The sequence below is a fragment of the Staurois parvus genome, unplaced genomic scaffold (genome assembly GCF_062004578.1).
Source record: "Staurois parvus isolate SC_StPar_1 unplaced genomic scaffold, SC_StPar_1.0 ptg003454l, whole genome shotgun sequence".
NCBI lineage: Eukaryota > Metazoa > Chordata > Amphibia > Anura > Ranidae > Staurois > Staurois parvus.
Genome location: NW_028321250.1, coordinates 1 through 13,731, shown reverse-complemented (window position 1 = coordinate 13,731; position 13,731 = coordinate 1). Strand labels below are relative to the sequence as shown.

The 13,731-nt window shown below is 51.0% G+C and overlaps 1 protein-coding gene across 1 annotated transcript; it reads right to left on the bottom strand.

Moving 5' to 3' along the window:
• Positions 1–1,751: 1,751 nt before the first annotated feature.
• LOC149428165 (pleckstrin homology domain-containing family A member 7-like) lies at positions 1,752–11,591 on the bottom strand. The gene is made up of 5 exons (XM_089667642.1): positions 11,322–11,591; positions 10,526–10,732; positions 5,929–6,046; positions 2,277–2,362; positions 1,752–2,172 (listed from the first exon to the last, which is right to left on the bottom strand). Exons 1-5 carry the CDS (start codon positions 11,451–11,453, stop codon positions 1,978–1,980), a joined length of 738 nt encoding a protein of 245 aa, XP_089523768.1. The 5' UTR covers positions 11,454–11,591; the 3' UTR covers positions 1,752–1,977.
• Between the last annotated feature and the right edge of the window lie 2,140 nt (positions 11,592–13,731).

The following is a 13,731-nucleotide window of genomic DNA, read 5'->3' as shown; positions in this document are numbered from 1 at the left end:
GCAATGAGAATGAAGCCTGGTAGCAATGGGAACGAAGCCTGGTAGCAATGAGATCGAAGCCTGGTAGCAATGAGAATGAAGCCTGGTAGCAATGGGAACGAAGCCTGGTAGCAATGAGACTGAAGCCTGGTAGCAATGAGAACGAAGTCTGGTAACAATGGGAACGAAGCCTGGTAACAATGGGAACGAAGCCTGGTAACAATGGGAACGAAGCCTGGTAACAATGGGAACGAAGCCTGGTAACAATGGGAACGAAGCCTGGTAACAATGGGAACGAAGCCTGGTAACAATAGGAACGAAGCCTGGTAGCAATGAGAACGAAGCCTGGTAACAATGGGAACGAAGCCTGGTAACAATGGGAACGAAGCCTGGTAACAATGGGAACGAAGCCTGGTAGCAATGAGAACGAAGCCTGGTAACAATGAGAACGAAGCCTGGTAACAATGAGAACGAAGCCTGGTAACAATGAGAACGAAGCCTGGTAACAATGGGAACGAAGCCTGGTAACAATGGGAACGAAGCCTGGTAGCAATGGGAACGAAGCCTGGTAACAATGGGAACGAAGCCTGGTAGCAATGGGAACGAAGCCTGGTAGCAATGGGAACGAAGCCTGGTAACAATGAGAACGAAGCCTGGTAACAATGGGAACGAAGCCTGGTAACAATGGGAACGAAGCCTGGTAACAATGGGAACGAAGCCTGGTAGCAATGGGAACGAAGCCTGGTAGCAATGGGAACGAAGCCTGGTAGCAATGAGAACGAAGCCTGGTAGCAATGAGAACGAAGCCTGGTAGCAATGAGAACGAAGCCTGGTAACAATGAGAACGAAGCCTGGTAACAATGAGAACGAAGCCTGGTAACAATGGGAACGAAGCCTGGTAACAATGGGAACGAAGCCTGGTAACAATGGGAACGAAGCCTGGTAACAATGGGAACGAAGCCTGGTAACAATGGGAACGAAGCCTGGTAGCAATGAGAACGAAGCCTGGTAACAATGAGAACGAAGCCTGGTAACAATGGGAACGAAGCCTGGTAACAATGGGAACGAAGCCTGGTAACAATGAGAACGAAGCCTGGTAACAATGGGAACGAAGCCTGGTAACAATGGGAACGAAGCCTGGTAATAATGGGAACAAAGTCTGGTAACAATGGGAACGAAGCCTGGTAACAATGGGAACGAAGCCTGGTAACAATGGGAACGAAGCCTGGTAACAATGAGAACGAAGCCTGGTAACAATGGGAACGAAGCCTGGTAACAATGGGAACGAAGCCTGGTAATAATGGGAACAAAGTCTGGTAACAATGGGAACGAAGCCTGGTAACAATGGGAACGAAGCCTGGTAACAATGGGAACGAAGCCTGGTAACAATGGGAACGAAGCCTGGTAGCAATGAGTATGACGGTTAGCGACTTCTTAGATCGAATTAATTCCCACCAACATACAGGAGAAGCGTCAGATGGAGAAGGATGAGGGAGCTGGCGGGATGTTAGAGGAAGGGATGGAGACACTCGGGAAGAAGTCACTGCATGTATGCATAGCACCCTATAGAGAAGAGTAGAACACGCTAAGTCACGTGACACACGGTTACCCCAGCGCCCTCTGCAGGTCACCAGGGGCGTCACAGTCCTGCATTGTGCTGAAGCCGTATATAATGGACATTCTGCGAGGAATACCCCCGACACGTGCGCAGCGCCCTCACACAGCTTGTGCTTGTCTACAGTCTAGACGCCGGCGGTGACCATGGCAACTCAAATGGTTATTTTTGTTTTATTCTTTTTTCTTAGAAAAAATAACTATTGGTCTTATAAATTCTACCCGGTTAGGATTGGTCGGTTCAAGCAGCCGGTTACTCCCTGCAGCTAAGAAAGCGATGGATCTACTTCTAGATGAGATCGCTGGCACCATGCACGCTGCCAATAAAGTGCTCGCTATCAGATGCTATAGAAGAAAAAGTCAGAGGAGGCTCCTCCCCCTGCGCTAACATACTGAGCTGATGTCCGCGGACACGGGCCGCGAGGCTGGCGGCTTCTCTCCTTGGCTCAGCGTCCTCTTGCGTTCGCGTACGAGGGCTTTCTGGTGGCGCTTCATGCGCTGGAGCTGCTCTTCGGCGCTGATTTTACCTCTTTGGTTGTCGCCGGAGTAAAGGCGCTCAAAGGCACTTTTTGGTCTGTCCTGTCGGAGTGAAAAGAGAAACGACCACCGATGTGTCAGAGAAAAAGAAGGAAACCTTCCCGGCATCTCCGAGGCAGAAGCAGCCGAGCGTTTCATGGCGTTACCTTAGCGGCGTCGGTGCCCCTCCGCAACGTGACGTACGAGGAGACGGAGGAGGACTGCGGGAGCCTGGAGGTCGATCCCGACAAACCTGCAGAAATCAGCGAGGTGGGGGGGGGGTCACACTCCATAATAAACACAACACACAACACAATGTCCAATAAACCTGAGCGCGCAACTCCGCGACAAACCGAAACTCGGGGGACCGGGGGCGGACTGACCATTCGGGGGCCTGGGGGCGGACTGACCATTCGGGGGCCCGGGGGCGGGCTGACCATTCGGGGGCCCGGGGGCGGGCTGACCATTCGGGGGCCCGGGGGCGGACTGACCATTCGGGGGCCCGGGGGCGGGCTGACCATTCGGGGGCCCGGGGGCGGACTGACCATTCGGGGGACCGGGGGCGGGCTGACCATTCGGGGGCCCGGGGGCGGGCTGACCATTCGGGGCACCGGGGGCGGGCTGACCATTCGGGGGCCCGGGGGCGGGCTGACCATTCGGGGGCCCGGGGGCGGGCTGACCATTCGGGGGCCCGGGGGCGGACTGACCATTCGGGGGCCCGGGGGCGGGCTGACCATTCGGGGGCCTGGGGGCGGACTGACCATTCGGGGGCCTGGGGGCGGACTGACCATTCGGGGGCCCGGGGGCGGGCTGACCATTCGGGGGCCCGGGGGCGGGCTGACCATTCGGGGGCCCGGGGGCGGACTGACCATTCGGGGGACCTGGGGCGGGCTGACCATTCGGGGGCCCGGGGGCGGGCTGACCATTCGGGGGCCCGGGGGCGGACTGACCATTCGGGGGACCGGGGGCGGGCTGACCATTCGGGGGACCGGGGGCGGGCTGACCATTCGGGGGACCGGGGGCGGGCTGACCATTCGGGGGACCGGGGGCGGGCTGACCATTCGGGGGCCTGGGGGCGGGCTGACCATTCGGGGGCCTGGGGGCGGGCTGACCATTCGGGGGCCCGGGGGCGGGCTGACCATTCGGGGGACCGGGGGCGGGCTGACCATTCGGGGGACCGGGGGCGGGCTGACCATTCGGGGGACCAGGGGCGGGCTGACCATTCGGGGGACCGGGGTCAGTAGGGGGCCCCATGAGATGCCCCTGGTACCTTTTTCATAGGCTTTTTTGAGTTTGGGCAAGGACACAGGGGCCCCATGATCCCCTATTGCCCGGGGGCCCCATGAGTTGTCAGTCCGCCCCTGTGGGTGACATTTTCCTTGTTCCCAAATTCAGATTTATCTCCATTTCCAAATCACAACAGTAACAAAATCCAACAAATCCAAAATAAATGAGAAGGAAACAAAGGATCTGAATTTGAAAATGAAACACGTTGCAATAAATACAGTAAGGTATAAAAGTGAAGTAAGATGATGATTCCTACTCGGGCCACCGAATAGAAGAGAATAGAAAAGAATAGAACAGAACAAAAAAAAAATAGAATAGAAAAGAGCAAATTAGAATAAAACAGAATAGGATAAAATATAAAAAAAAATATATATTAACGCAAAAATAATATAAATGAATATAATAAAGCAGAATAGAATAGAACATAAAAGAACAGAATATAATATACCAGAATATGATATAAAATATTATCATAAAGAAGAATAGAATAAAATATAAAAGAATATAATAAAGCAACATAAAATAGAACATAAAAAAACAGAATATAATACAAAAGAATAGAATAAATCTGAATAGAATAAACTATAAAAAATATAGAAAAGGTGAACAGAATAGAACATAAAAGAACAAAATATAATAAAAACAGAATATAATATAAAAAAATAGAATGGAATACAATATAAAATACTATAATAAAGTAGAATAGAACATAAAAGAACAGAATATAATGTAAAAATATTATAATAAAGAATAGAATAAAACAGAATATAATATAAAAGAATAGAATAAAACTGAACAGAATAAAATATAAAAAATATAGTAAAGCTGAAAAGAATAGAACATAAAAGAACAAAATATAATAAAACAGAATAGAATAAAATATAAAATAATATAATAAAGTAGAATAGAACATAAAAGAACAGAATATAATAAAACAGAATATAATATAAAATAGTATAAGAAAGAAGAATAGAACAGAATAGAATAAAATATAAAAGAATAGAATAAAGCAGAATAGAATAGAACATAAAAGAACAATATAATAAAAAAAATAGAATATAAAAGAATAGAATAAAACAGAATAGAATAAAATCTAAAAGAATATAATAAAGCAGAATAGAATAGAAGATGAAAGAACAGAATATATAAACAGAACAGAACATAAAAGAATAGAATAAAACAGAACAGAACATAATATAAAACAATAGAATAGAAGGGAATATAAAAGAATAGAATAGAATAAAACAGAACAGAATATAATATAAAACAATAGAATAGAAGGGAATATAAAAGAATAGAATAGAATAAAACAGAACAGAACATAATATAAAACAATAGAATAGAAGGGAATATAAAAGAATAGAATAGAATAAAACAGAACAGAACATAATATAAAACAATAGAATAGAAGGGAATATAAAAGAATAGAATAAAACAGAACAGAATATAATATAAAATAGAATAGAAGGGAATATAAAAGAATAGAATAGAATAAAACAGAACAGAACATAATATAAAACAATAGAATAGAAGGGAATATAAAAGAATAGAATAGAATAAAACAGAACAGAACATAATATAAAACAATAGAATAGAAGGGAATATAAAAGAATAGAATAGAACAGAACAGAACATAATATAAAACAATAGAATAGAAGGGAATATAAAAGAATAGAATAAAACAGAACAGAACATAATATAAAACAATAGAATAGAAGGGAATACAAAAGAATAGAATAGAATAGAACAGAACAGAATATAATATAAAACAATAGAATAGAAGGGAATACAAAAGAATAGAATAGAATAGAACAGAACAGAATATAATATAAAACAATAGAATAGAAGGGAATATAAAAGAATAGAATAAAACAGAACAGAATATAATATAAAACAATAGAATAGAAGGGAATATAAAAGAATAGAATAGAATAGAACAGAACAGAATATAAAACAATAGAATAGAAGGGAATATAAAAGAATAGAATAGAATAAAACAGAACAGAATATAATATAAAACAATAGAATAGAAGGGAATATAAAAGAATAGAATAAAACAGAACAGAATATAATATAAAACAATAGAATAGAAGGGAATATAAAAGAATAGAATAAAACAGAACAGAATATAATATAAAACAATAGAATAGAATAAAACAGAACAGAACATAATATAAAACAATAGAATAGAAGGGAATATAAAAGAATAGAATAGAATAGAACAGAACAGAATATAGCAGTCTTTTGAAATTTGGATTTTGGAATTGATGTGAAAATAAGAATCATACGAAGTTTATTCTGGAAAGGATTCATTCTAAGATAACGAAAACGGTGGAATAAATTTATTCACTTAAGGAACGAATCCGAAAACAAATATTTATCTTCGACTTGTCAGTAACGCACTTTAGAACCTTTACCAAGTCTCTCCGCCTTCAGACTTCATTTAGCCCCACCCAGCTAGGATGCAGATCGGAGGTGACGGGGCATGCTGGGAATTGTAGTTCCCCTCCCTGTCACTATTCCTTCTCTTACCTCTGGTGGGCAACGTCTGGTAGCCAGAATCTGAGCCCAGGAAGCCGGACGGCGGGGAGGCGGAGTCACTGCTGAGATTGGCGAGTTCTGGTTCGCTCACGTAAGTGCGCAGTTCTACCTGTGACCACATAAGAGGGGAAGAAATTCAGATAATAAAAGATCAGAACTGAAAAGCTGCATTATAAGGGCCACAGACAGTGAGACACACGGACAGAGAACTGTGAGGAATATCCTGAAACTTTCCGCCCAAAGAGGCTCCAGTGTGACAATCAGCAGAATATTTGGAGAATAAGCCGGGGTCGGGTCTGTAGCACCTCCCCCCCACCCCACCCCCCACAAGGAAGGGTGTAATTTACTTTTTGTATTTGATCTCAGGCTAATCAAAATGGGCTGCGGCACTGATACCTGCACAGAGCTCACATCTAGGGGGATGCCTGGGCTGCGGCACTGATACCTGCACAGAGCTCACATCTACAGAGATGCCTGGGCTGCGGCACTGATACCTGCACAGAGCTCACATCTGCAGAGATGCCTGGGCTGCGGCACTGATACCTGCACAGAGCTCACATCTAGGGGGATGCCTGGGCTGCGGCACTGATACCTGCACAGAGCTCACATCTAGGGGGATGCCTGGGCTGCGGCACTGATACCTGCACAGAGCTCACATCTAGGGGGATGCCTGGGCTGCGGCACTGATACCTGCACAGAGCTCACATCTAGAGGGATGCCTGGGCTGCGGCACTGATACCTGCACAGAGCTCACATCTAGAGGGATGCCTGGGCTGCGGCACTGATACCTGCACAGATCTCACATCTGGAGAGATGCCTGGGCTGCGGCACTGATACCTGCACAGAGCTCACATCTAGGGGGATGCCTGGGCTGCGGCACTGATACCTGCACAGATCTCACATCTGGAGAGATGCCTGGGCTGCGGCACTGATACCTGCACAGAGCTCACATCTAGAGGGATGCCTGGGCTGCGGCACTGATACCTGCACAGAGCTCACATCTAGGGGGATGCCTGGGCTGCGGCACTGATACCTGCACAGAGCTCACATCTGGAGAGATGCCTGGGCTGCGGCACTGATACCTGCACAGATCTCACATCTGGAGAGATGCCTGGGCTGCGGCACTGATACCTGCACAGAGCTCACATCTAGGGGGATGCCTGGGCTGCGGCACTGATACCTGCACAGATCTCACATCTGGAGAGATGCCTGGGCTGCGGCACTGATACCTGCACAGAGCTCACATCTAGAGGGATGCCTGGGCTGCGGCACTGATACCTGCACAGAGCTCACATCTAGGGGGATGCCTGGGCTGCGGCACTGATACCTGCACAGAGCTCACATCTGGAGAGATGCCTGGGCTGCGGCACTGATACCTGCACAGAGCTCACATCTGGAGAGATGCCTGGGCTGCGGCACTGATACCTGCACAGAGCTCACATCTAGGGGGATGCCTGGGCTGCGGCACTGATACCTGCACAGAGCTCACATCTAGGAGGGATGACTGGGCTGCGACACTGATACCTGCACAGAGCTCACATCTGGAGAGATGCCTGGGCTGCGGCACTGATACCTGCACAGAGCTCACATCTGGAGAGATGCCTGGGCTGCGGCACTGATACCTGCACAGAGCTCACATCTGGAGAGATGCCTGGGCTGCGGCACTGATACCTGCACAGAACTCACATCTGGAGAGATGCCTGGGCTGCGGCACTGATACCTGCACAGAGCTCACATCTAGAGGGATGCCTGGGCTGCAGTACTTCATAAAATTCTGAGACTGTGTAAGCCCCTCCCACTTGGCACTATGTTGTTAAGTCTCAGCAGTGTCATGGCCTCCTCTCATCACACATGACTCGGGGGGTGGGGGTGGATGCTGAGGCTGCAGCACTAAAACCTGCACAGAGCTCACATCTAGGTGGACGCCTGGGCTGCGACACTGATACCTGCACACAGCTCACATCTAGGGGGATGCCTGGGCTGCGGCATTGATACCTGCACAGAGCTCACATCTAGGGGGATGCCTGGGCTGCGGCACTGATACCTGCACAGAGCTCACATCTAGAGATTTGCCTGGGCTGCGACACTGATACCTGCACACAGCTCACATCTAGAGGGATGCCTGGGCTGTGGCACTGATACCTGCACAGAGCTCACATCTAGAGGGATGCCTGGGCTGCGGCACTGATACCTGCACACAGCTCACATCTAGAGGGATGCCTGGGCTGCAGCACTGATACCTGCACACAGCTCACATCTAGGGGGATGCCTGGGCTGCAGTACTTCATAAAATTCTGAGACTGTGTAAGCCCCTCCCACTTGGCACTCATGTTGTTAAGTCTCAGCAGTGTCATGGCCTCCTCTCATCACACGACTCGGGGGGTGGGGGTGGATGCTGAGGCTGCAGCACTAAAACCTGCACAGAGCTCACATCTAGGTGGACGCCGAGGCTGCAGCATTGATACCTGCACAGAGCTCACATCTAGGGGGATGCCTGGTCTGCGGCACTGATACCTGCACAGAGCTCACATTTAGAGGTTTGCCTGGGCTGCGGCACTGATACCTGCACAGAGCTCACTTCTAGAGGGATGCCGAGGCTGCGACACTGATACCTGCACAGAGCTCACATCTAGGGGGATGCCTGGGCTGCGGCACTGATACCTGCACACAGCTCACATCTAGAGGGATGCCTGGGCTGCGACACTGATACCTACACAGAGCTCACATCTAGGGGGATGCCTGCGCTGCGACACTGATACCTGCACACAGCTCACATCTAGGGGGATGCCTGGGCTGCGGCACTGATACCTGCACACAGCTCACATCTAGGTGGACGCCGAGGCTGCCGCATTGTTACCTGCACAGAGCTCACATCTAGAGGGATGCCTGGGCTGCGGCACTGATACCTGCACACAGCTCACATCTAGGGGGATGCCTGGGCTGCGGCACTGATACCTGCACAGAGCTCACATCTAGGGGGATGCCTGGGCTGCGGCATTGATACCTGCACACAGCTCACATCTAGAGGGATGCCTGGGCTGCGGCACTGATACCTGCACAGAGCTCACATCTAGAGGGATGCCTGGGCTTCGGCACTGATACCTGCACACAGCTCACATCTAGAGGGATGCCTGGGCTGCGGCACTGATACCTGCACACAGCTCACATCTAGGGGGATGCCTGGGCTGCGGCACTGATACCTACAAAGAGCTCACATCTAGAGGGATGCCTGGGCTGCGGCACTGATACCTGCACACAGCTCACATCTAGGGGGATGCCTGGGCTGCGGCACTGATACCTGCACACAGCTCACATCTAGGGGGATGCCTGGGCTGCGGCACTGATACCTGCACAGAGCTCACATCTAGGGGGATGCCTGGGCTGCGGCACAGATACCTGCACACAGCTCACATCTAGAGGGATGCCTGGGCTGCGGCACTGATACCTGCACCGAGCTCACATCTAGAGGGATTCCTGGGCTGCGGCACTGATACCTGCACACAGCTCACATCTAGAGGGATGCCTGGGCTGCAGCACTGATACCTGCAAAGAGCTCACATCTAGGGGGATGCCTGGGCTGCGGCACTGATACCTGCACAGAGCTCACATCTAGAGGGATGCCTGGGCTGCGGCATGGATACCTGCACAGAGCTCACATCTAGGGGGATGCCTGGGCTGCGACACTGATACCTGCACAGAGCTCACATCTAGAGGGATGCCTGGGCTGCGGCACTGATACCTGCACAGAGCTCACATCTAGGGGGATGCCTGGGCTGCGGCACTGATACCTGCACAGAGCTCACATCTAGAGGGATGCCTGGGCTGCGGCACTGATACCTGCACACAGCTCACATCTAGAGGGATGCCTGGGCTGCGGCACTGATACCTGCACACAGCTCACATCTAGGGGGATGCCTGGGCTGCGGCACTGATACCTGCACAGAGCTCACATCTAGAGGGATGCCTGGGCTGCGGCACTGATACCTGCACACAGCTCACATCTAGGGGGATGCCTGGGCTGCGGCACTGATACCTGCACAGAGCTCACATCTAGGGGGATGCCTGGGCTGCGGCACTGATACCTGCACAGAGCTCACATCTAGGGGGATGCCTGGGCTGCGGCACTGATACCTGCACAGAGCTCACATCTAGGGGGATGCCTGGGCTGCGGCACTGATACCTGCACAGAGCTCACATCTAGGGGGATGCCTGGGCTGCGGCACTGATACCTGCACAGAGCTCACACCTAGGGGGATGCCTGGGCTGCGGCACTGATACCTGCACACAGCTCACACCTAGGGGGATGCCTGGGCTGCGGCACTGATACCTGCACACAGCTCACATCTAGGGGGATGCCTGGGCTGCAGTATTTCATACAATTCTGAGACTTCCCATTTGGCACTCATGTTGTAAAATCTCAGCAATATCAGTACCATGGCCGCCTCTCATCACGTGACCTGAGGGGGGAGGGATCATCACAACGTTGCACACATGGCTGGTCACCTTTAACCTTCTCTGGTCATGTGTTCATAGCTGGTCATGTGGGAACATTTGTTGGAGGAGTGCGGTGGTCGGGAGGAACACTTACCCTGTAGTCACCGTTGACGCCCTGCCCCAGCTCCCGATCCCTCTTCCTCTCATCGGATTGCCTCTTTAAGCCCCGCACCGACGTATGTCTGATGACAGATGATTCCCGCGGGGGCGGGGGTAGGACTGGCGGGGGCGGGATGTTCGGGGGAAGGTCATCTGGACTGTACATGTCTGGCAGGGGAGGTCGGGGCGGGACGCCCTCATCCTGAAATTATGAGATACTTAAAGGGCAACTCCGTCCTCAGGAAAGGAGGAACATTTTATCAGCAAAAAACAAAAATATCGCGGTGTCATGGCGTCCTCTGTATACAATGTACGGTATATAGAATATCGCGGTGTCACGGCGTCCTCTGTATACAATGTACGGTATATAGAATATCGCGGTGTCACGGCGTCCTCTGTATACAATGTACGGTATATAGAATATCGCGGTGTCACGGCGTCCTCTGTATACAATGTACGGTATATAGAATATCGCGGTGTCATGGCGTCCTCTGTATACAATGTACGGTATATAGAATGTCGCGGTGTCGTGGCGTCCTCTGTATACAATGTACGGTATATAGAATATCGCGGTGTCGTGGCGTCCTCTGTATACAATGTACGGTATATAGAATGTCGCGGTGTCGTGGCGTCCTCTGTATACAATGTACGGTATATAGAATATCGCGGTGTCATGGCGTCCTCTGTATACAATGTACAGTATATAGAATGTCGCGGTGTCATGGCGTCCCGTTATCCCGCGGTCAGGCTAGACCCTCCTTCCCATATCACACCCGTTACACGTTACTCACGAGTTTCGGTGGCGTTGGCGCCCGGGTTGGCGACTGAAGGCGCAGTTCTGGTTTCTGCAGCAGCTGCGGCTGGGAATACGACCTGCTCTGGGTGTACGGCTGAGGGTAAAGCCCCGCCTCCAGCGTCTGCATCACAAGACTGGGCGGGTTCTGAGAAGAGACGGATTTACTGCGAACGGATGTGAACGCCGTACTTCCGGAAGGCACAAATGTGGATGGAACCAAAGGCACCGTTTTCCTTTCTGCAAGAGAGAATTTCACACAGTGAGCCGGCTGTGGCCCCTCCGGAGCCCGGCTCCGCCCACAGCGAAGCCATCACGCCGGTCGTAGACGGGCCACATTTACCGGCGATGATCTCTGACATTTCTATCATTCAGTGCTGACTGAAGTTTCATCATTGTATACACCATCTGGGGATCCTGCCTGCAGGCAGTAAAGTCAGCTCCCCGCTGAACACCACCTACAGATCAATCCCTGTGTTCACTCCCCGCTGAACACCACCTACAGATCAATCCCCGTGTTCACTCCCCGCTGAACACCACCTACAGATCAATCCCCGTGTTCACTCCCCGCTGAACCCCACCTACAGATCAATCCCTGTGTTCACTCCCCGCTGAACCCCACCTACAGATCAATCCCCGTGTTCACTCCCCGCTGAACACCACCTACAGATCAATCCCCGTGTTCACTCCCCGCTGAACACCACCTACAGATCAATCCCCGTGTTCACTCCCCGCTGAACACCACCTACAGATCAATCCCCGTGTTCACTCCCCGCTGAACACCACCTACAGATCAATCCCCGTGTTCACTCCCCGCTGAACACCACCTACAGATCAATCCCCGTGTTCACTCCCCGCTGAACACCACCTACAGATCAATCCCCGTGTTCACTCCCCGCTGAACACCACCTACAGATCAATCCCCGTGTTCACTCCCCGCTGAACAACACCTACAGATCAATCCCCGTGTTCACTCCCCGCTGAACACCACCTACAGATCAATCCGTGTGTTCACTCCCCGCTGAACACCACCTACAGATCAAACCCTGTGTTCACTCCCCGCTGAACACCACCTACAGATCAATCCCCGTGTTCACTCCCCTCTGAACACCACCTACAGATCAATCCCCGTGTTCACTCCCCACTGAACACCACCTACAGATCAATCCCCGTGTTCACTCCCCGCTGAACACCACCTACAGATCAATCCCTGTGTTCACTCCCCGCTGAACAACACCTACAGATCAATCCCCATGTTCACTCCCCGCTGAACACCACCTACAGATCAATCCCCGTGTTCACTCCCCACTGAACACCACCTACAGATCAATCCCTGTGTTCACTCCCCGCTGAACACCACCTACAGATCAATCCCTGTGTTCACTCCTTCTTTAGTAGCACCGACTCCGCTCAGCCAAAACAGAATATCCGAACATAGTCTGAGATATTGGCACTCCCCGGGCATATCACCCTCTTACGCAGTAGCGCAGTGTACAGCACAGGGGCGGAGTCAGGGGTAGGGATCATACAACAGGGGTGGAGTCAGGGGGGTTGTACAACAGGGGTGGAGTCAGGGGGGTTGTACAACAGGGGCGGAGTCAGGGGTAGGGATCGTACAACAGGGGTGGAATCGGGGGTTGTACAACAGGGGCGGAGTCAGGGGTAGAGATCGTAAAACAGAGGTGGTGTCAGAGGTAGGGATCGTATAACAGGGGCGAGTAAGAGGTAGGGATCATAACAGGGGCGGAGTCAAGGGGTAGGGATCGTACAACAGGAGCGGAGTCAAGGGGTAGGGATCGTACAACAGGGGCGGAGTCAATGGGTAGGGATCGTACAACAGGGGCAGAGTCAGGGGTAGGGATCGTACAACAGGGGTGGAGTCAGGGGTAGGGAATCGTACAACAGGGGCGGAGTCAAGGGGTAGGGATTGTACAAAAGGGGAGGAGTCAGGGGTAGGGATCTTACAAGGGGCGGAGTCAGGGGTAGGGAATCGTACAATCCGGGGCGGAGTCAGGGGTAGGGAATCGTACAACAGGGGCGGAGTCAGGGGTAGGGATTGTACAAAAGGGGAGGAGTCAGGGGTAGGGATCTTACAAGGGGCGGAGTCAGGGGTAGGGAATCGTACAACAGGGGAGGATTCAGGGGTAGAGAATCGTACAACAGGGGCGGAGTCAGGGGTAGGGAATCGTACAACAGGGGAGGAGTCAGGGGTAGGGAATCGTACAACAGGGGAGGAGTCAGGGGTAGGAATCGTACAACAGGGGCGGAGTCAGGGGTAGGGATCGTACAACAGGGGCGGAGTCAGGGGTAGGGAATCGTACAACAGGGGCGGAGTCAGGGGTAGGGATCGTACAACAGGGGAGGAGTCAGGGGTAGGGATCGTACAACAGGGGAGGAGTCAGGGGTAG